This window comes from Lontra canadensis, unplaced genomic scaffold (genome assembly GCF_010015895.1).
Source record: "Lontra canadensis isolate GAN:19392208 unplaced genomic scaffold, GSC_riverotter_1.0 scaffold11, whole genome shotgun sequence".
NCBI lineage: Eukaryota > Metazoa > Chordata > Mammalia > Carnivora > Mustelidae > Lontra > Lontra canadensis.
In genome coordinates, this window is record NW_022631005.1 from 6,874,715 (window position 1) to 6,899,266 (window position 24,552).

Here is a 24,552-nt window from a genome sequence, read left to right on the forward strand (position 1 = left end):
AATTAAATATATTCCCAAGTATATTTTATTTTTATGATATTAGAAATCATATTGTATTGAAATTTTTATTTCCAAGTTGTTTGATGTCAGCATACAGAACTACAATTGATCCTACAAATTTGTTAAAATTACTTATCAGTTCCAGTAGCATTTTAGAGATTCCTTAAAATTTTCTTTGTAGAAGCTTATGTTTCTGCAAATAAAGACAGTTCTTTTTATTTCTATCCAATCTATACTTAATTTTCTTCTATGTATTTTAATGGCTAGAACTTCAAATGCCATGCTGAAAGGATTGGTAAGAGAAGATATCTTGAACTTCGTATGAACGTGTTCAATATTTCACTAGGAAATATTATGAAAGCTATAGACACTTTTTACCATGTTGAAAGAGGTCCCTTATTTCTAGTTTGCAGAAAGTTTTTGTAATTAGTGTCTTTTGAATTTTGTCAAATGCCTTTTCTGCATCTATTGATATGACAATAGGACTCTATTTTCTTTTAGTACAGTAAATTACTTTAAATGATTTTTTAATATTAAATCAACTCAAGTTATAATATGTACTCTTTTGTTATATCGCTGGATTGGATTTGCTAACATTTAAAGGAATTTTCCACCTAGGTTCATGACAGATATGGGTGTGTAATTTTCTTTACTTGCAAAATCTTTGTCAGGTTCTGTCAGGGTTATACTGATAATTTTCCCTCTTTCTCTGTGTTAAAACTGGAATCATTTCTTTCTGGAAAGCTTGAGAGAACTTACCATCTCTCAACTGAATTGAGAACTGAAAGAGAAAAATTGAAACCATCTAAGTCTGAATTTTTCTTCATAGAAAGAGTTTAAATTACAAGTTCAGTGTTTAAAAATAGATACATGGATATACAAATTATAATTTTTGTGTGTGTTTGTTTTGGTAATTTATATATTTCAAAGAATTTGACAATTTCTTCTAAGTTGTCAAATGTATTGGCATAAATTGTGGATAATATTCCTTATGCTTTGCTATATGTAGGGTCTATAATGATAACATCTCTTTTACTTATAACTTATTTTTTTTACTCTTTTTTAAATTTGCTGATAATTTTATTATTTTTTCAAAGTACCAACCATTTTCTTTGTTAATTTTTGTTATTGTCTTTTTTCTATTTAATTGATTTCTGCTTTTATATTTGTTACCTCCTTTGATCAACTAGGTTTAATTTTCCTAATTCTAGCTTATATAGGTGGAAGCACAGATGACTAATACATACTTTTTTTTCTAATATAAGCATTAAAATAGATAAAGCTTCCTCTAAGCATTGCTTTAGCTGCATCTGACAAAATTTCAATTGTGTTTTCATGATCATTTAAAATAATATTTTTAAACCCGAGCAAAGTCATTTATGTCTCTTCATACTTCTGTTTTTTTCATATCTTATATGAGAAAGTCATTCTTAAAGATCTCTAAGTTCTCTTTAGATTTACTATTTTCTGGTTAATATTTGGTTGAGTGCATGAAATTATAATTTTTATTTGGCCATAGCACACAGTTGCCCTGTAGAACTGGATAGGTTTTAACATTTGTGTGTGTGTGTTTTTTTTTTTTTAGCGCAAAATGTATTAAAATATATTTAAACTATTTCTAGTATGAAAATACTTAAATTTGGAAGATGCTACTCAGTAAGTTTCTCTAGGACTATGCAATGCTATTTTAAAGTGAAACCATATATCATAATCATTGACAGTGGGAGACAGAAAGCAGAGTCCTCCAAATATAGTAATATATTCAGTCTTCATGTCTTCAGAATAGGTACAATGTCAGTTGGCTATTCCTTATTGTATTTTTTATAATTAAACTATAACCATAAGAATAGTGCTTTCTTGAATTCTTTGAGTTACTATAACAAATTGTCAAACCTGAAGAGGGTCATGGGTACCCCTGAATTTATAACCAGTGGTCAGAAAGGCTGGTGTCCTAAGGCCCTACCTGAGGTTGGCATCTTGAAGTGAAGCCATTCTTTTTTGTTTTTTCACTTTTTAAAAATTTGATTTTATTTTTTCAAGATTATTGTTCCAAGATTCATTGTTTATGCACCATACCCAGTGTTCCATGCAATATGTGCCCTCCATAATACCCACCACCAGGCTTTCCCAACCCCCCCCCCAAAACCCTCAGTTTATTTCTCAGAGTCCACAGTCTCTCATGGTTCATATCCCCCTCTAATTTCCCCCAACTGAAGTGAAGCCATTCTAATGGAAGACTGAGTCTTTAACTTTGGGAACTGCTGCTAACTCTGGGTAGTTAGCATCTTAATTGTATTGTGGTACCTTAGGTGGGAGTGGAAAAAAACAAGGACACTATTTTTTTAAAAAAGTATCCTTGAGGTAGAAACCACGTCCATTCCCCATGTCCAGCCTTGCTTTTTTCATATAACAATCTAGTTTTAACTTAGGCACATGTCAACCCAACAAAAAACTACATTTCTCAGCCTCTCTTGCAACTGTGCATATATGACTAAATTTTAACCATCAAGATGTATACAGCAGTGCTATACATCCTCCCTTTTCCCATTTTATGATGAAAGATATTTGCTATCCCTACTCTAATATTTTATCTTTTAACAGCAGACAATGATGCTAATTTGTTTCTTTCCTTCCTAGGAGTAGCATCAGAGATCCAAGACTTGCCTATCTTTAGAACATATATTATACTACATAGGATTATGAATTATATTTATCTGAAAGATTAATAAATTCTGCTTGAGGCCCCAAGAATGTGTTGTGGCCAGTTGATAATAGTCACAAGTCCTGGATTCTGCATTTATAAAGGTGCATGTCAATACGCCTAGACACTATTTCCATATTTGCACATATTGTCATAGAAGCACCTGTAGGAAAAACTCCTCCATCAGGGCCATGGTCCAGCGGTGGTGCAGCTGCCAGGATTTGGCTGGGTGGCTGATGTCTGCTGCATGGAGAATCAGGGACATAGTTTTGGCTTTGTCAATCCTGTCAAACCAAGGACATATTCAAATTATCAGAACGAAGTCACCAATTACAGTCCTTTCTGAGTCCAAGCCTATGGAACTTTAACATGATGGAAGAAAATAACCTACCCTTCAGGCTGCTGCAAACTGTTTCTTATATTTTTAATTTGCTGGAAGTGACCTGACATGTCTGTAGACAAAACCATTTCAATCACTAGGTTCCGAAGATCCCTGTGGAGTCATCAAAAGAAGAAAGGTTCATTTGGCCCTTGATGATTCTCAAGTAAAACATTTCCTTAATATTACTGATTAAATTTTATTTTTCTTTATGGATATAAGCACAAAAGATGCTACTTTTTAAACGTAAAAGAGCTCACAAATGTTGACATTATTTCACCCTTTAGCTCTCGCAGCTTTTGGAAGTTGCCGGGAGAGTGCTCTGTGAATGATGCTGTTTAACATCTCCCCTTCAAGAACTGGATGTTCCCCCATGCACAACCACAACTGTCTACTACTCATAATTCCTAATTACTGTTTTTCTATCTGAAAGGAACCTGACCAACTTAAAAAAATAATTTTAAATGCAGTATTTGCTATTATTAAAAGCACCACTATGTATTCAGGATTTATTCAGTCCAAGCAGTGTGGTAGGTTCTTTTATATGAGGAGGTATTATTATTTCACACCAGAGGACACTGAGTTTTGCCCAGTCACACAGGTAGATGGCAGAGATAAGATTCAACCCAAGAGTTTCCACTCTTACAGCGGACACAAGGACCACTTCACTGTGCCAAACTTCTATCATAAGAACCCCAGAGAAAACAAGATGCCAAAGTAGGTGGGGATTCTCATTTCAGCTTTTGGAACCCTGACTCTACAATATATTGTAGAGAGAGCTATTGGTACTATTGAAATATTAATCAAATTTTAATCTGAGCTATTCAGTGACATGCATGAATATTTGCACACTAAGCAGGAAATTACCTCAGCAAAGGCTTGCATGTTCTATAAGTCATCTCTTGCTCAGTACAGATAGAGAAGAAGGTCACTTACACTGGAAATCATATTTTATTTTCATTCTGTGGCATGGCCAATAGAATAAGCTAAATAAAATGTGTGTGGTAAAGTTGAATTATAATCTTGTGTCAAAGATATTTAACCTAAAGTTTGTGTGATTGAATAATTTGTTTTTTAAAACAACCACATATTATTCAACTGGATTTTTAGATGGGCACTGTGAGAAATCCATATTTTAATTACTGTTGATGATATTAGATAGCTTGCTTAGAACACTTTTACCCAAATATTAAAGGAATAGAAACTAAAAATAGTTAATAAAATTGTGTCTTTTTAAAAGATTTCATTTATTTACTTGAGAGAGAAGAGAGAGCACGCATGCAAGAGAGCATGAGCGGGGTGAGGGGCAGAGGGAGAAACAGACTTCCAGAATAGGGGTCTCCACCTATTCCAGAACTCCAGGAACATGACCGGAGTGGCAGCAGACACAGCCAACTGAGCCACCCAGGCACCCCTAAGTTATTCTTAATTACATTTTTTTCTCTGAAATTATGGAGAGACCTATATTACAATAGCAACTGGACCAAGATATTCATTTTAACTAAGGAAAAATGAGACAGAGGTTTTATGAAATCTATAAAATTTAGTATATTGTACTTTGCATATAAGATGCTAGATATTATCAATAATCAACTAATAATGTATTAATAAGCTAGGCAAAATAGTGCATAAGGGAAATTACTTATTTATGAATCTTCCTTACCAAAATTTTTAAGTTATTGCATTTATGGTTACTAAAGTTACTTTAAGAAATAAATAGGTATGCAAACAGAAAGCCTACAAATCTCTAAAAATCTATTCATATTTTAATTTATGGTAACTTGTCATCAACTTTCTGCTAGCAAATGTATCTTTTGTAGCTTTTTAGAAACAATGTGGGATCTGTTAAATTCTACAATCCATATGATACTATAGCATTTGTTAAAACATTTCTATAAAAACATTCAATTAGGATGATTCTGAGAAGTTACTGTACAGAAATTTATAAAATATTAAAAGAATAAATTATTCGAATAATAAAGATGTTAAAGAACAAAATATAGTAAAAAAACCACACCGAAATAGCAACAGAATCAACTTTGAGAAGGAAAAAGTTTAATTCAAAGGAATAACCATAAAAATTAATAATATTAAGTGATATCTCTGGGAATAATGATCACTGACAAAAAATTAAATACTCTAAATGTAAATAATCATCTCTTGGACCACAGGAAATACCTCCAAACTTATCTCCGTACGCCTACCTTTGCTCTTCTATTCTCCACATGACCCAGCAGCGGTAGCTTTAAAATCCTTTTATAATTAGATGCTGGCCTTCTTAGCTGGAAACCCAACTGGGCTCTTGTTTCTTTCTTTCTTTTTTTAAATTTAATTTTATTTTTTCAGTGTTCCAGAATTCATTGTTTATGTACCACACCCAGTGCTCCATGTAATACGTGTCTTCCTTAATACCCACCACCAGGCCCACCCAACCCTCCAACCCCCTTCCCTCCAAAACCCTCAGTTACTGGACTCTGGGCTATTGTTTCTGGCAGAATAAAATGAAAGGCCTGAACCAGTTTCCCAAAACAAAGTGCCTCCCACCACCCACATTAGATCTGCTTCTATAGTTGCAAAAGTGAGCCCGTATTTTTAACCCACTGAGCCACTCAGGTGACCCTGTGAGCCTGTATTTTTTATACAGCTTCAAAATGTCCTTGAAAAACCAGAAAGCTTGAGTATTTGGAAGAGTACCTATCAGAAATTTGGGCTTGTTTTAAATCCTGAATTAACCTTTATTCATTTATTCACTCATTTATTTTGAGGCAGTTTTTTTTTTTTAAGATTGTATTTTTTTTAAGATTGTATTTATTTATTTGAGACCGAGAGAGAGAGAGAACACAAGTAGGCAGAGCAGCAGAGGGAGAGGGAGAAGCCCAGGCTCTCCACTGAGCAGGGAGCCCGATGGGGGCTGGATCCCAGGAGCCTGGGATGATGATCTGAGCCGAAGGCAGCGCTTAACCGACTGAGCCACCCAGGTGCCCCATATTTTGAGGCAGTTCTTGATCCCAAGGCACTTTATTTTTTTAACCTTTATTTATTTATTTATTTATTTATTTATTTTCATTGTGTTATGTTAGTCACCATTTTACCCCTCTGATATCTAAATAGGAAGCTTTTTGGCCCGTTAACTTTCAACAAAATCTTTGTTAAAGCCTTTGTTAAAGGCTTTTTTTTTTTTTTTTAACGTATAAATAGGTCTCATTGACTAGTAGGGATATGCAGACATATTTGCACTAAAAATTTCTATGTTAATCAGAAATTCATACTTAATTGGACATCCCTTATTGTTATTTGTTAAATCTGGCAGCCCTATAGTCAAATGAAAAGGCTGACGATGACCAAAAGATCAAGAAGTAGGAAAAATTATGCTGAGTTGTAGGGGTACATCGTGTTATTTCCCACTGTGTGGCAACAAGTATCACCCATCCAGGATTTTTTTTTTTTTTTAAGCTGATGGATGCTTTGGAGAACAGATAAGATTTCCCTCTGCATCTGGGTCATTTTAGCATATTGTATTTGTAATTTTTTCTTCAAACAGTGACTTTTTAATTTTTTTAAAAAGCTAAATTCCAGGATGCCTGGGTGGCTCAGTGCGGTAAAACCTCTGCCTTCGGCTCAGGTCATGATCCCAGGGTCCTGGGATCCAGCCTCACATTGGGCTCTCTGCTCAGCAGGGAGACTGCTTCCTCCTCTCTCTGCCTGCCTCTCTGCCTGCTTGTGATCTCTGTCTGTCAAATAAATAAATAAAATCTTAAAAAAAATAAAATATAAAGTAAACTCCACATATAGAAAAGTAATACATGAAGAAATTCATATTACACTAAGATTTTGAATTTATTTAGGACCACATATTGGTATAATTAAGTGGAGCTCCATTACAGAGAGTACATCATTATGTGTCCTAAACTATGTGTTGTGGGGTACGCAGTGTTGTGGACTGGCCATGTTGTATACAGATGTGGAATTAGCCTGGAAAATAGCTCAACTCCAACCAGCAGAGCCTGGCTCCTGAACAACATCTTGTAGGTTCTAGTCCTTCTCACAGTCATTCAGTCAAGGGGAACTTTTATAATATGAATTTCTTCATTTTAAATCACATAATTTAAGTTTTTCCTGAAATTAAATTTCATCTGGGCTTCCTTTGAAACTCACCTCCAGTCATCTTTGGACAAATTTATCAAAACATTCATTTCTTCTTCTTGCATAAGTCGATAAGCTGCACTCACATGGTGATTCTCAAGGACAGAGCGATCATTATACAAAAGGGCAACATCTGACCTAAGAATCAAAAACAAAATGTCCGGTAGAGGATTTATTTTAGATTTCATGAGCATTTGCTAAATATACTCAAGTCACAAGATATCTCATCAATAAGAATTCTATAATAAAACCCCTAAATGTATGGAAGTACTTAGTTTCTTTTTTTTTCTTTTAACCATGCGATAGCTTTAAAAAAATAGACTTTTTTTTTTTTTTTTTTTTTTTTTAGAGCAGTTGTAGGTTCACAGCAAAATTGAGCGGAAGGTACAGAGCTTTACCATACACCCCCTCACCCCAGATATATAAAACCACCTCCTCGTTATCAATATCCCACACCAGAGTGGTACATTGGTTATAATTTATAGGTCTACATTGAACGTCATTGTCACCCCAAATCCACAGTTTACATTAGGATTCACTCTTGGTGTTGTACACCCTGGGTCTTTGGACAAATGTACAATGACATGCATCCACCATTATGACATTACTCTGAGTAGTTTCACTGCCATAGAAATCCTCTGTGCTCAGTCTGTTCATCTCTCCCATGCCCATAATCCCTGGTAACCACTGATCTTATTTTTCTCTATAGTTTTGGCTGCTGCAGAATATCATATATTTAAAATCTTATAGTATGTAACCCTTTCAGACTGGCTTCTTATACTTAGTAATATGCATGTAAGACTCTTCCAGGTCTTTTCATGGCTTGATAGCCCAGCTCTTTTGAACACCAAGTAATAGTCCATTGTCTAGATCTATCACAAGTTAACCTTTCATTTACCTAAGGATTTCTCAATTGCTTCCAACTTTTGGCCATTATGAATAAAGCTGCTACAAATATCCATGTTCAGGTTTTTGTATAGACATAATTTTTCAGCTCCTTTCGGTAAATACTAAGGAGTGTGATTGCTGCACTGTATGGTAAGAATATGTTTCATTTTCTGACAAACTGCCAGAAATGGCTTCCTAAATGGCTGTACCATTTTGCTTTCCCACTACAGTGCACGAGAAGTCCAGTGGCCACATATCCTCACCAATAGCTGGTGTCAGTGTTCCAGATTTTAGCCATTATAATAGAGGTATAGTGATATCTCGTTGTTTTAATTTGCATTTCCCTTATGACATATAATGCGGAACACCTTTTCATATGCTAATTTTCCATCTGTATCTCTTCTTTGGTGAGGTGTATGTTGAAGCACAGTTTTAAGTTGGGCCATTTATTATTGTAGAGTTTAAAGAGTTTTTTTGTGTATTTTGCACAACATCCCTTATCAGATATATCTTTTGCAAATATTTCCCCTCACCTTGTGGATGGTCTAATTACTTTGATATTGTCTTTTACAGAGCATAAGTTTCTAAGCTTAATGAAGTCCAGCTTACCAATTAGTTTTTGTGAATTTTGATTTAGTGTTGTATCTAAAAAGGCATTGTCCCATTCAAGATCATCTAGGTTTTTTCTTATGTTGACTTCTAAGAGTTTCACAGTTTTGCATTTTTACATTAGGTCTATCCATTTTGAGTTCGTTTTTGTGAGGAGAATAATGTCTGTGTCTAGATTTATTTTTTTGCATGTTCATTAGTTTCAGATCCATTTGCTGAAGAGACTAGACTGTGTTTGGCCTATTGCATTGCCTTTGGTCCTTCATCAAAGATCAGGTAAAAGGTAAAACTACCTTTTATATGTGTCTATTTCTTGGATCTTTCTTCTGTTCCATTGATCTATTTGTTTATTCTTTTACCAATACCACACCATCTTGACTACTGTAGCTTTATAGCAAGTCTTGAGGTTAGATAGTATCAATTCTCCAACTCTGTTCTTCTCTTTCAGTAATGTGTTGGCTATTCTGGGTCTTTTGCCTTTCCATATAAACTTTAAATTTGCTTGTCAACATCCACAAACTATTTTGCTGGAGTTTCATTGGGATTGCTTTGAATCTATAGACCAAGTTGAGAAGAACTGACATCTTGACAATACTGAGTCTTCCTACCATGAACATGGAATATCCCTCCATTGATTTAGTTCTTTGAATCTGTCATCAGATTTTTGTAGTTTTCCTGATATACATCTTATACATATTTGTTAGATTTATAGCTGAAAATTTTAATTTTTTATGCTATTGTAAGTGATACTGTGATTTTAATTTAAAATTCCACTTGTTCATTACTGGTATGTAGGAAAGTGGCCAAATTTTGCAGGCTAACCTTATATTCTGCAAACTTGCTATAATTGTTTATTAGTTCTAGGAGCTTTTGGGTCAATTCCTTCGAATTTTCTATATAGACTATAATGTAACTTGTGAACAAATACAGTTTTATGCTTTCTTTCCCAATCTTTATGCTTTCTGTCTCCTGTCCTTGCCTTATTGCATTAATTAGGACTTCCACTATGACCATAGTTTAAAAAAGGTAGGGAGAGAAATATCCTTGCCTTGTTCCTGACCTTACTGGGAAAGCTTCAAGTTTCTCACTGTTAAGTGTGAGGTTAGTCATCAGGTTTTTTGTAGATGTCCTTTATCAAGTTGAGAAAGGTCTCTTTTATTCCTAGTTTGCTGAGAATTTTTATCATGAATGGTGTTGGATTTTGTCAAATGCCTTTTCTCCATTTTAATATAATTTCATGTTTTTCTTCTTTAGCATGTTGATATGATGATTTCCTTAGTTCACCAGTTTGGTCATAGTTTCCTTTTAATTATCTTAGTTTCCTTTTAATTATCATAGTTTGAATATACTTGCCTTTTCCTTACAATTTGTAATCCAGACATCTGTAAAATAATCTAGATATGCCAACAAGAGGGAAAAAAAATTACCTGGTATGCTCATTCAATCATTGAATGAATCAAACCCTGTGCTGATGAATCAACCCATTCCAGATAGTTGATTACCAACTATTTTCTATGCCCTTAGACTAAAATTACTTTGGATGGAGGGTAGAGGGAATGATGAAAATCATTTGATCTATTATGATTTTAGTTTTTTTCTCCCTCATAATGTTGTGATTAAACTTGAATATTTAGATCCTGCAGCATTAAATTAACTGAGAAAAACTAAAAAAAAAAAAAAAAAAAAAAAAAACCAAAATGTGAAATGTGTTTTACCACCAATTTATAACAAGCATTATATTTTAGAGTGATGAACTCATCGAGGAAATTTTTTTGCTTTTCACCTGTCCATATTTTCACATCATTTAAGCAAACAAACTACTTCAAGCAGCATTGCTGAACTTAGTGGTCTAGCATAAAGTATGAAATATTGCAAGCATTCTCAGTATAATGGAGCCCTGGCTTCTTCCTCTGTCCTCTTAGATTGCCAGATCATTTTGCAAGTGTGGAATGGAAGTGGGACCACTATGTTTAATGTATTAAAATGGCACATCCACCCATATACGTTGCCAAATTGGAGGCAGCAAAAATAGCAAAAGGGAAGTCAAGTTAAAACCTGTGCAACTCAGTTTCCACTTGCTGCAATGCCCAGACTTCGTTTTTCATTCCTTGTGGTAGACATATAGTTCGTCAGCTCTAAAACTGCCTCATTAAGACTTACTGTTTTAGGCTTCTCAGTCAGTAGTACTGGTTTCAGAACTGATATTACCACTGAATGTTTACCAAAGAATAGGGAAGGATAAATAAAAGAAAGAACTAAAGAAGCCTGGTTTCGGTTGCAAGGAACCTATTTGAGATCTGTATCTAATGATCTACTAAATAAACCAAGCTTTATTATTAATCCAACATAGGGAAAATGACCTATGAGACAGAACAATTACTTCATCTTTTGTTTCTAGAACTATCATAAAAATAGAAAAACATATGCAGTTAGCTAATGGTACATAATTCCACAATAGATTTTCTTTTAATCCCAATGATGGCCTAAAAATTCCCTAACCAATAATCATAACTCAATATACAGAAAAGTACACCTGCAAACCTTGTTCAAGAGAGAACTGAATATATCTTGCCCAAGTATCTCCAGAAGTTCACACAGATCATGGGAAAAACTGACATGTAAATCACATGTCATTTGTATCATATGGCCTCAAATCTAGCCACAGCAGGGTAACTACATGACATGGCTCCAAGTATCACTGTCCTTTACTTTCAGCAGCAAGCAAAGCTATATCTTTGAACCGGATTTAATTGTAGCAAATTACTATGATTTTGTCTCATAAATCCAATAAGATTCTGATAATACAGCACCGTCTTAATGTTTGAGATGGTCTTTGACTGCTAAGAAAAGAACAAAACTCTAAGCAACATTCAGTATCCATGGTAACATGTAGCTCAGTATTTTTAAGAAAAAGAAATTATCTCCATTTATTTACACTTTCAAGGATTTCATGAATTATAATGTCTGTATTGAACTCAAATCTAGCATTGCACTATGTTCTAAATTATTTTTATTTTGCATTATCCAGTATAGAGTTTTCCATATTAGAAAAGCATTCTAAATCCAAGAAACAATGAATGATATAAAATACAATAGAATTATTGATACTTGTAACATAAGATCTTATTTTTTTGGACAAAATGGAAAGGTGACAGAGTTTTAAAAGCACATTATATTGTTGTGTTTGTGGTCACCACAACATTAAATGCATATTATTAGGTGAAAGAAACCAGTCTGAGAAGGCTTTATATCACATGATTTCAACTATAAGACATTTTGGAAAAGGCAAAACCACAAGATATTAACAAGACCAGTGGTTGTCAGGTGTAAAGGCAGAGAGAGGGAGGGAGGGAGGAAGGAAGGGAGGAATAGATGATGCACCGGAGGTTTTAGGTTAGTGAAACTATTGTGTATGATACCATAATGGTGGATACATGGCATTATACATTTGTAAAATCCATACAATGCGTAACACAAAAACTAAACTCTAATATGTATTATGGGCTTTAGTTAATAATAATGTATCAGTAGTGGTTCATTATAACAAATGTACCATACTGATGCAAGATGTTAACCATAGGGGAAACTGTGGGGGTGGGGAAAGAGAGTATATGGGAATTATGTACTTTCTGTTCAGTTTTTCTATAAATCTAAAACCGCTCTAAGAAATAAAATCTATTAATTAAAAAAAGAAAAAATATTAATTTTCCCTTAATAAGACTGGAGGGATCTACAGTAATTCTAGAGCAGTATGTTTCTCAACTTCTATCTCCATCTCAAGCAACTCTGACTAGGGAAAGACTTAGAGAAATGTCAGGGACCTATGTATAGAAAGTTGGATCATGATGGGTCCTAGACACATTTTGCCTCTCAGGCATTGAGATCTCTGCAACCAAAAAGAACACAGAGCACCTTTCTGTTATGAAATGAATTATGTCTCCCTAAAATTCATATGTTGAAGTCCCCTTGTACCTTAGAATGTGACTGTATTTGGAGAAAAGGCTTTTAAAGAGGTAATTAAAGTTAAATAAGGTTATAAGGGTGTGCCTTAATCCAACATGGCTGATGTTCTTATAAGAAGAAGAAAAGATACCAGGAATGTGTACCCACACAGGAAAGGTCATGTGAAGACAGTGAGAAGGTGGCCATCTAAGCCAAGTAGGGAGGCTTCTGCAGAAACCAAACCTTCTGACACTTCTTGCACTTATAGACCTCAGAACTCTGAGAAAAATTCTGTTATTTAAACCACCCAATCTGTGATTTTGTGATAATAGCCCTAGCAGACAGATATATCTCCACTCTGGAATTTTGATTCTAATAACTGTCATTATTAGCACTATTAAAAACCTCATTTTCTAATTATTTTAAATTTAACAATTCACACTAACCTGGAAATAAGGTTTCTTTGATTTTCTTCAAAAGCACAATTTTATTACTTTCACATACATAATGATACTAAACTAATGCCTTAAATAACATGTTGCAAGATTCATGTCAGTCAGATGTCTGAATTGTGTGATACTTCAAAGTATAAATTCTGGGCAGAGAGAAATTATCTGACACATTTTCACATTCTTTAAATTGCTAAATATGTCAGTAAATATTTATACAGTTTTTTTGATAAATAATTGAGAAAGTATTTATAACTTAAGGAATTTTGCTAAAATCCATTAAAACTACTTACTAGACATCTTCACTGTTTTTAAAAAATTTTATTAAAAATAAGAGATATGTAGAAAAATAAACTTCAAGTTTTAAGTTAGAAAAGTTAATATTTTATGTAGCTTACCTTGTCTGAATATGAAAGTTGTTTGTGGTTCCTGTATGCTCGTAGTCATGAATGGCAGCAGCAAAGACCATTGCTAAAATTTCCAGTTCAGTGAGCCAGTGCTGATAAATTAAAGAAAGATACTATCATATTTACAAAGCAGAGGCCATGCTGTATTTCTACAAAAGAGATTTTCAGTGCAGCCAGTATAAGTAATCATATAAATACATTAAATTATTTTTATTGATTTCAAATACATTTTTCCTTCCTTTCTCATTTTCGTTGATTATGCATAATGGATGGTTCATGAGGTCAATGATTGTTTCATGGCTTGTAAGTTCAAAATACAGACACTATAATGTTCCTAGCCAATCAGAAAAGGAGTAATTTTCCATCATTTAAAAGGTAAACCCTGTGTGGATTTTTGAATTCACAGATTTATGAATCTGTGCCCTCATGAAATCGGTTACAGTTTAGTAATTTTTTTAGTTTAGTAATTTTTGACATAAGGGCCCATACACCATTAAAATATCTTTAGCTCAACTTTTGTAGAAGACCCTACTATGAGAAAATTTTTCACCTAAGAGTTGAAAATATTCACTTTGCTCACTAGAGAACTGAACTTTGCTTATATAGTTCATATTAAGATTCGTAAGAGTTTCTAAGAATTTACCAAATTTGCTCTTCATAACACATATATTCTGACTGTGAAATTGAACCTAATAATAAAAGATAGAGCAAGTGTTTTCATTTAAAATCCAGACCACCCGCTTCATATACATTGATCTTTCTGTTATCAGGTGGATGGCTTAACAAAATTTCTCTGCTATTATAAGTCTACTAGGTAATTTGGTAGTTTATTCATCACTGACATTTTGCATAACAGTTTTACTACATTCTCTATTATGATAACCATGGGCCACTACTTAAACTGAAAATAAATAAAATTAAGTAAAATTAAGTTCACTTTCCCCGGGGACAGAAGCCACACTTCAACTTCTCAGGAGTCACAGGTGGCAAGTAGTTACCATATGGAACAGTGCCGATGCAAAGTGTTTCCATCATCACAGAAAGTTCTATTAGATAATGGTGCAAGTAGATGGAACTTGATGCTGGGAATGGAGGATCCCAATGACAAGGAGCTTGTTAAATAGTAGTCTCATTCCATACACTTGAAACAATTACATTGTACAAAAAACAGAAAAATAGAAACTACATGCATAATTGATAAATGGTCACAGAAAAAGATACAATCGAAGGGCAGATAGAATATCTATTTGGTGGCAGTGATCTTGGAAGAAGGATGCACAAAGATCTGCACCTAATGCCATGGGAGAAACAGAGAGATTCTAAATAGAAAGAGCAGATGCAGAATGATACTGTGGAGACCGATATGGAAATCGAATTGCCCATAGTACAGTTGTGTTGGAGAGTCAAGTGGAATGAGAATGGAAAGAGAGTGCAGATTATGGGAAGAGTTGATAGACTACTTTGATTAGAGCTGATGAATCTGGATTTTGTATAAGATGCAAGAGGAAGCCACTGTAGGTCCATGAGTCCAAAACGAGATGTGACAACTGTTGGATTTCATAATTGACAGAGGCATGATCTTATAAATTTTTGCTCCTCTTCACATAATCTACCAGTTACCAGTCTGGTAATTGGCACATAGTAGCAACTTAATATTTGTCTGCTGACTTGAATTTCACGAGTTTTGCATTCAGAGGAGGCAGTAAGGAGTTGTGGGAAGAGAATATGGATAATCAGACAATCCTGGTTTTAAATCTTTGTTGACCATGAGACAAATAAGTTATTTACCCTCTCAGCCACAGTTCCCATGAAAATAGAATTAGTGATCATTCCCTGTGGAATTTTAAGAGAAATTTTTAAGTTAATGTGTTCACTGTGTCTTTTGCAAATCTTGTATAATAGTAAAATACAGAAAAAATGTCATTTTGCTGAAATTACTACCTTAAAAGCACTGTAGAAGGCATTGAGTCTGGAAAATAATTGTGAGCTAACATATCTTTAGTGATTGTAATTCAAGAATAAATGTCTCACAGCTGGATGACTGAAGCAGAAATGATTTTCAGACCAATGGGAGTTGATATAACTAATTATTTTGTGTTTATGGGTGCATTTAATTGTGAGTCATTAAAAGGAAGAATGGCCTCTATTATAGCCTGAAGTGGGACTGAGCCTCCAATGTCCCCAGTGAGACTGTGGAATTAAACACCATGAAATGGGAAGCAATTGAAGTTAAACCAGGTTTTGTACCCCCAGAAACTCTTTGTTTTATAAAAAAAAAAATTGATCTGAGAAATGGGTCACCAATTTTCTTAACCATATCTTATTTTTTCCAAAGATCTTATTTATTTATTTGAGAGAGACTGCACATTGGGTAGAGGGGCAGAAGGAGAAGAGAATCTTAAACAGACTCCTCGCTGAGTGTGGAGCCCAATGCAGGGCTTGATTCCAGGACCCTGAGATCACAACCTGAGCCAAAACCACGAGTCGGACATTTAACAGACTGTGCCACCCAGGGGCCCTTTATGTATTTCCTATTGATTGTATTTAAGATCAACAGATTTAACTGCCATTTTAAAAAAGTGATATTTAATACTTACAATAATATAGAAAATGAAGCTGCAATTATAAAAAACATTAAATTAGGGCAGCAGAGATGGATTTTAATTATAGATTATCTCATAAGCATTTAAAATTATCTTCCTAGCTGTTAAAATTGATTATACTTATTTCCTGTTTTTAGTCTCATTATTCTCTGCTTCCCATAAATAGTACTTCCTCCACGAATCCCTCTTATTTATTGCCACACTATGGCCCTAACAATTAAGTTCAAATGATAAAATAGTTTGAAGAGTGAAATATTGAACCCTCTCACTTAATTTAAAAGCACACCTGGGGAGGAGTCAAGATGGCGGAGAAGTAGCAGCTGAGACTACTTCAGGTTGCGGGAGATCAGCTAGATAGCTTACCTAAAGATTGCAAACACCTACAAATCCAACGGGAGATCGAAGAGAAGAAGAACAGCAATTCTAGAAACAGAAAATCAACCACTTTCTGAAAGGTAGGACTGGCGGAGAAGTGAATCCAAAGCGACGGGAAGATAGACCGCGGGGGGAGGGGCCGGCTCCCGGCAAGCGGCGGAGCAACGGAGCACAAAATCAGGACTTTTAAAAGTCTGTTCCGCTGAGGGACATCGCTCCAGAGGCTTCACCGGGGTGAAGCTCACACGGGGTCAGCGTGGCCTCAGGTCCCGCAGGGTCACAGAAGGATCGGGGTGTCTGAGTGTCGCAGAGCTCGCAGGTATTAGAACAGGGAAGCCGGCTACAGAGACGGAGCTGAGGAGTGACTCTCAGCTCGGGGTTACCTTGAACCGGTCGCAGGCTCGGTGAGCTCAGAGCGCAGCCGGAGGCCAGGCAGACGGGAGTAATTGGACGCTGTTCCCTGAGGGCGCACTGAGGAGTGGGACCCCGAGCGCTCGGCTCCTCCGGGCCGGAGACTGGGCGGCCGCCATCTTCATTCCCGTCCTCCGGACTCTACGGAAAGCGCTCAGGGAACAAAAGCTCCCGAAAGCAAACCTGAGCGGATTACTCAGCCTGGCCTCTGGTAAGGGCGGTGCAACTCCGCCTGGGGCAAAGACACTTGAGAATCACTACAACAGGCCCCTCCCCCAGAAGATCAACAAGAAACTCAGCCAGGACCAAGTTCACTTATGAGTAGTGCAGTTTCAATACCAAGGAGAGCAGCAGAATTCCAGAGGAGGAGAAAGCAAAGCACGGAACTCATGGCTTTCTCCCCATGATTCTTTAGCCTGGCAGTTAATTTAATTTTTTTTTTCTTTTTCAATTTTTTTTCTCTTCTTCTGCCAAATTTTTTTAAACTTTTACCCTTTTCTTTTTTAACGTTTTTTAACTAGTTTATCTAATATATATACATTTTTTCCTTTTTTATATTTTTTTCATTATTGGTTTTCTTTTTTTATTTGTTTCTTTTTTCTTTTTTCTTTTCTTTTTTTTTTTTTTTCTTTCTGAACCTCTTTTTATCCCCTTCACCCCCCACCCCTCATGATTTGGGATCTCTTCTGATTTGGCTGAAGCATATTTTCCTGGGGTTGTTGCCACCCTTTTAGTATTTTACTTACTCCTTCATATACTCTTATCTGGACAAAATGACAAGGCGGAAAAATTCACCACAAAAAAAAGAACAAGAGGCAGTACCAAAGGCTAAGGACCTAATCAATACAGACATTGGTAATATGTCAGATTTAGAGTTCAGAATGACTATTCTCAAGGTTCTAGCTGGGCTCGAAAAAGGCATGGAAGATATTAGAGAAACCCTCTCGGGAGATATAAAAGCCCTTTCTGGAGAAATAAAAGAACTAAAATCTAATCAAGTTGAAATAAAAAAAGCTATTAATGAGGTGCAATCAAAAATGGAGGCTCTCACTGCTAGGATAAATGAGGCAGAAGAAAGAATTAGCGATATAGAAGACCAAATGACAGAGAATAAGGAAGCTGAACAAAAGAGGGACAAACAACTACTGGACCACGAGGGCAGAATTCGAGAGATAAGTGACACCATAAGACGAAACAACATTAGAATAATTGGGATTCCAGAAGAAGAAGAAAGAGAGAGGGGAGCAGAAGGTATATTGGAGAGAATTATTGGAGAGAATTTCCCCAATATCGCAAAGGGAACAAGCATCAAAATCCAGGAGGTTCAGAGAACCCCACTCAAAATCAATAAGAATAGGTCCACACCCCGTCACCTAATAGTAAAATTTACAAGTCTTAGTGACAAAGAGAAAATCCTGAAAGCAGCCCGGGAGAAGAAGTCTGTAACATACAATGGTAAAAATATTAGATTGGCAGCAGACTTATCCACAGAGACCTGGCAGGCCAGAAAAAGCTGGCATGATATATTCAGAGTACTAAACGAGAAAAACATGCAGCCAAGAATACTATATCCAGCTAGGCTATCATTGAAAATAGAAGGAGAGATTAAAAGCTTCCAGGACAAACAAAAACTGAAAGAATTTGCAAACACCAAGCCAGCTCTACAGGAAATATTGAAAGGGGTCCTCTAAGCAAAGAGAGAGCCTAAAAGTAGTAGATCAGAAAGGAACAGAAACAATATACAATAGCAGTCACCTTACAGGCAATACAATGGCACTAAATTCATATCTCTCAATAGTTACCCTGAATGTTAATGGGCTAAATGCCCCAATCAAAAGACACAGGGTATCAGAATGGATAAAAAAACAAAACCCATCTATATGTTGCCTACAAGAAACTCATTTTAAACCTGAAGACACTTTCAGATTTAAAGTGAGGGGGTGGAAAAGAATTTACCATGCTAATGGACATCAGAAGAAAGCAGGAGTGGCAATCCTTATATCAGATCACTTAGATTTTAAACCAAAGACTATAATAAGAGATGAAGATGGACACTATATCATACTCAAAGGATCTGTCCAACAAGAAGATCTAACAATTGTAAATATCTATGCCCCTAACGTGGGAGCAGCCAACTATATAAACCAATTAATAACAAAATCAAAGAAACACATTGACAATCATACAATAATAGTAGGGGACTTTAACACTCCCCTCACTGAAATGGACAGATCATCCAAGCAAAAGATCAACAAGGAAATAAAGGCCTTAAATGACACACTGGACCAGATGGACATCACAGATATATTCAGAACATTTCATCCCAAAGCAACAGAATACACATTCTTCTCTAGTGCCCATGGAACATTCTCCAGAATAGATCACATCCTTGGTTCTAAATCAGGTCTTAACTGTTATAAAAAAATTGGGATCATTCCCTGCATATTTTCAGACCACAATGCTCTGAAGCTAGAACTCAATCGCAAGAGGAAATTTGGAAAGAACCCAAATATATGGCGACTAAATAGCATCCTTCTAAAGAATGAATGGGTCAACCAGGAAATTAAAGAAGAATTGAAAAAATTCATGGAAACAAATGATAATGAAAATACAACAGTTCAAAATCTGTGGGACACAACAAAGGCAGTCCTGAGAGGAAAATATATAGCGGTACAAGCCTTTCTCAAGAAACAAGAAAGGTCTCAGGTACACAACCTAACCCTACACCTAAAGGAGCTGGAGAAAGAACAAGAAAGAAACCCTAAACCCAGCAGGAGAAGAGAAATCATAAAGATCAGAGCAGAAATCAATGAAATAGAAACCAAAAAAAACAATAGAACAAATCAACGAAACTAGGAGCTGGTTCTTCGAGAGAATTAATAAGATTGATAAACCCCTGGCCAGACTTATCAAAAAGAAAAGAGAAAGGACCCAAATCAATAAAATCATGAATGAAAGAGGAGAGATCACAACTAACACCAAAGAAATACAGACAATTATAAGAACATATTATGAGCAACTCTATGCCAACAAATTTGACAATCTGGAAGAAATGGATGCATTCCTAGAGACATATAACCTACCACAACTGAACCAGGAAGAAATAGAAAGCCTGAACAGACCCATAACCAGTAAGGAGATTGAAACAGTCATCAAAAATCTCCAAACAAACAAAAGCCCAGGGCCAGATGGCTTCCCAGGGGAATTCTACCAAACTTTTAAAGAAGAACTAATTCCTATTCTCCTGAGACTGTTCCAAAAAATAGAAATGGAAGGAAAACTTCCAAACTCATTTTATGAGGCCAGCATCACCTTGATCCCCAAACCAGACAAGGATCCCATAAAAAAAGAGAACTACAGACCAATATCCTTGATGAACACAGATGCAAAAATTCTCACCAAAATACTAGCCAATAGGATTCAACAGTACATTAAAAGGATTATTCACCACGACCAAGTGGGATTTATTCCAGGGCTGCAAGGTTGGTTCAACATCCGCAAATCAATCAATGTGATACAACACATTAATAAAAGAAAGAACAGGAACCATATGATACTCTCCATAGATGCTGAAAAAGCATTTGACAAAGTACAGCATCCCTTCCTGATCAAAACTCTTCAAAGTGTAGGGATAGAGGGCACATACCTCAATGTAATCAAAGCCATCTATGAAAAACCCATCGCAAATATCATTCTCAATGGAGAAAAACTGAAAGCTTTTCCGCTAAGGTCAGGAACACGGCAGGGATGTCCGTTATCACCACTGCTATTCAACATAGTACTAGAAGTCCTAGCCTCAGCAATCAGACAACAAAAAGAAATTAAAGGCATCCAAATCGGCAAAGAAGAAGTCAAACTATCACTCTTCGCAGATGATATGATACTATATGTGGAAAACCCAAAAGACTCCACTCCAAAACTGCTAGAACTGGTACAGGAATTCAGTAACGTGTCAGGATATAAAATCAATGCACAGAAATCAGTCGCATTTCTCTACACCAACAACAAGACAGAAGAAAGAGAAATTAAGGAGTCCATCCCATTTACAATTGCACCCAAAACTATAAGATACCTAGGAATAAACCTAACCAAAGAGACTAAGAATCTATACACAGAAAACTATAAAGTACTCATGAAAGAAATTGAGGAAGACACAAAGAAATGGAAAAATGTTCCATGCTCCTGGATTGGAAGAATAAATATTGTGAAAATGTCTATGCTACCTAGAGCAATCTACACATTTAATGCAATTCCTATCAAAGTACCATCCATTTTTTTCAAAGAAATGGAACAAATAATCCTAAAATTTATATGGAACCAGAAAAGACCGCGAATAGCCAAAGAAATATTGAAAAAGAAAGCCAGAGTTGGTGGCATCACAATTCCGGACTTCAAGCTCTACTACAAAGCTGTCATCATCAAGACAGCATGGTACTGGCACAAAAACAGACACATAGATCAATGGAACAGAATAGAGAGCCCAGAAATAGACCCTCAACTCTATGGTCAACTAATCTTCGACAAAGCAGGAAAGAATGTCCAATGGAAAAAAGACAGCCTCTTCAATAAATGGTGTTGGGAAAATTGGACAGCCACAGGCAGAAAAATGAAATTGGATCATTTCCTTACACCACACACGAAAATAGACTCAAAATGGATGAAGGACCTCAATGTGAGAAAGGAATCCATCAACATCCTTGAGGAGAACACAGGCAGCAACCTCTTCGACCTCAGCCGCAGCAACATCTTCCTAGGAACATCGCCAAAGGCAAGGGAAGCAAGGGCAAAAATGAACTATTGGGATTTTATCAAGATCAAAAGCTTTTGCACAGCAAAGGAAACAGTTCACAAAACCAAAAGACAACTGACAGAATGGGAGAAGATATTTGCAAACGACATATCAGATAAAGGGCTAGTGTCCAAAATCTATAAAGAACTTAGCAAACTCAACACCCAAAGAACAAATAATCCAATCAAGAAATGGGCAGAGGACATGAACAGACATTTCTGCAAAGAAGACATCCAGATGGCCAACAGACACATGAAAAAGTGCTCCACATCACTCGGCATCAGGGAAATACAAATCAAAACCACAATGAGATACCACCTCACACCAGTCAGAATGGCTAAAATTAACAAGTCCGGAAATGACAGATGCTGGCGAGGATGCGGAGAAAGGGGAACCCTCCTACACTGTTGGTGGGAATGCAAGCTGGTGCAACCACTCTGGAAAACAGCATGGAGGTTCCTCAAAATGTTGAAAATAGAACTACCCTATGACCCAGCAATTGCACTACTGGGTATTTACCCTAAAGATACAAACGTAGTGATCCGAAGGGGCACGTGCACCCGAATATTTATAGCAGCAATGTCTACAATAGCCAAACTATGGAAAGAACCTAGATGTCCATCAACAGACGAATGGATAAAGAAGATGTGGTATATATATACAATGGAATACTATGCAGCCATCAAAAGAAATGAAATCTTGCCATTTGTAACAACGTGGATGGAACTAGAGGGTATCATGCTTAGCGAAATAAGTCAATCGGAGAAAGACAACTATCATATGATCTCCCTGATATGAGGGAGAGGAGATGCAACATGGGGGGTTAATGTGGTAGGAGAAGAGTAAATGAAACAAGTTGGGATTGGGAGGGAGACAAACCATAAGCGACTCTTAATCTCACAAAACAAACTGAGGGTTGCTGGGGGGAGGGGTGTTGGGGGGGGGTTATGGACATTGGGTAGGGTATGTGCTATGGTGAGTGCTGTGAAATTTGTAAACGTAGAGATTCACAGACCTGTACCCCTGGGGGGGGAAAAATATATATATATATATGTTTATAAAAAAATAAAATTATAAAAAAAAAAAAAATAAAAAAAATAAAAGCACACCTATTTTGTATTAGTGAAAGTAGAATTTTGGGCTGATTTTTAGTTCCTTAGTTGTTCATTCATTTTACATTGGTGCCAAATGAGAATTCCAACTCAGAAAATGAATGCTTATATTCATGGATTTTGTAAGTGATTCATGAGAATATTCCAGAGAGAATGAGTCTGAGTCCTGTCACTCTTCCCAACTAGCACAGTGGTCAGTGCATAACCTACATGTTTCTGGTTTCTCATGAGCAGATATAAAGCGTTAAAATGATGGGTCGTGAGCAGTGTAGACACTGTGTTTCATCTAAACTACAGTTTGCATTTTGCCTAGAGAAATGCCCAGGTAGACTAATTCTAAAATGAGCAGTCCTCTAATTATATCATAGGGAGATACTGACTGCCATCAATAGTTATTATAATGATATCAGAAAGAAAGGAAAAAGAACTAACATTGACTGGACATTTTAGCTAGATGGTCTCTTTTGTATAACCATCCTACTTTCCACTTAAGAGGTAAATATTTTTATCTTTACTTGGCATGTAACAAAGCTGGATCTTAAAGAATTGAGTCAACCTGACAAAGGTTACATAGCTATCAAATGGCAGAGCAGGAATTCAACCCAAAATCTGATTCCAAGGTTTCTGTTCCTTCCAGAGATCACAATATTCCTTTTATGGATGACTACAGCATTCATTACTTGATGGAGGCAATATGCAGAATACATTTTTCCAAGGTTTTAGAAGCAGAATTTCTAAAGAGTTTAACTGAGTATATTGATGGGTAGAAGCTCTAAATAGAGCTTTAATACTTAAGATGTAAGTTTTCATATCTGAATTATTCAGTGTGTGTATGTTTATGTGTGAGAGACAGAAAGTGAAAGTGTATGTGTATATTAAGGCTGGGAGAATTTCGGGTCAGAAAATCACATTGACCTATTGGTTCCTGTTGTGTCTAAAAGACCATAATTAACAACTTTCTTAGCTAAATTATAGGGTTGGACACTTTTTTCTCTAACTTTGAATAGGATGACACAGTTTGCTATAACTTATCCAGTAGTAAAAAGTGTCATAATAATATCAATACATAATACACATAAAATAATACAATATATAATAAAATAAATTGATGTTATTGATATTAGGATGTGTGTTAGTACCTATTATGTTTCAGGAACTAGGTTAGGTGCTTTACATATATGGTATCTGTGCCTCTTCACTGTCATCCTACATAGTGGTATTATTAGCCACATATTGACAAGAAAACCAAGATAGTGAGTGAGTGATCTAGGTCATGGTAGAGCAGGGTTTCAAACCTATGTCTGATTGCCTTGAAAGCCTACACACTTTCTACTCTTCCAAACATTGTTGTCTGGGAAGCCATTTGCAAGAATAGTATTTCCACATAGTTGGTAGAATAGAGACATAGTGGCATATTTTTTGTAGATAGACTGGAGAAAAACTGAGTCAATCCACAGTATGGGAAGATATTTCTGGGTGTGGTCAGGGGACTACAACTTCCAAAGCAAATAGATCTCATAGCATTGTTCCTTCTTCTACTCTTAATATTAGAACACAGGGTCAGGAGCCCTTAGACATAAGTGTTCCCTTACAAAGGCCCTTGGAAGGTTTCAAATTCAGAGAGACACTTGGAGGTGGCTTGACAGCATTTGGTGAAGCAATTTTCTCTTCAGCCAATGGATTGAGCTACCACACACCACCGTTGCCTTGGCACAGGGCTACAAGTTAACTGTCAAAGGACAGA

At 35.9% G+C, this 24,552-nt stretch overlaps 1 protein-coding gene across 6 annotated transcripts in view; it reads right to left on the minus strand.

Moving 5' to 3' along the window:
- The window catches only part of PDE1A (phosphodiesterase 1A), a 337,449-nt gene that overhangs the window by 44,314 nt on the left and 268,583 nt on the right, over positions 1–24,552 (minus strand). For all 6 annotated transcript variants that reach the window (XM_032856066.1, XM_032856068.1, XM_032856064.1 and 3 more), the window contains 4 exons: positions 13,510–13,610; positions 7,236–7,361; positions 3,093–3,194; positions 2,865–2,985 (listed from right to left, as the gene is read on the minus strand). In XM_032856066.1, the coding sequence (XP_032711957.1) occupies positions 2,865–2,985; positions 3,093–3,194; positions 7,236–7,361; positions 13,510–13,610 (450 nt within the window). The remainder of the gene's footprint in view (positions 1–2,864; positions 2,986–3,092; positions 3,195–7,235; positions 7,362–13,509; positions 13,611–24,552) is intronic.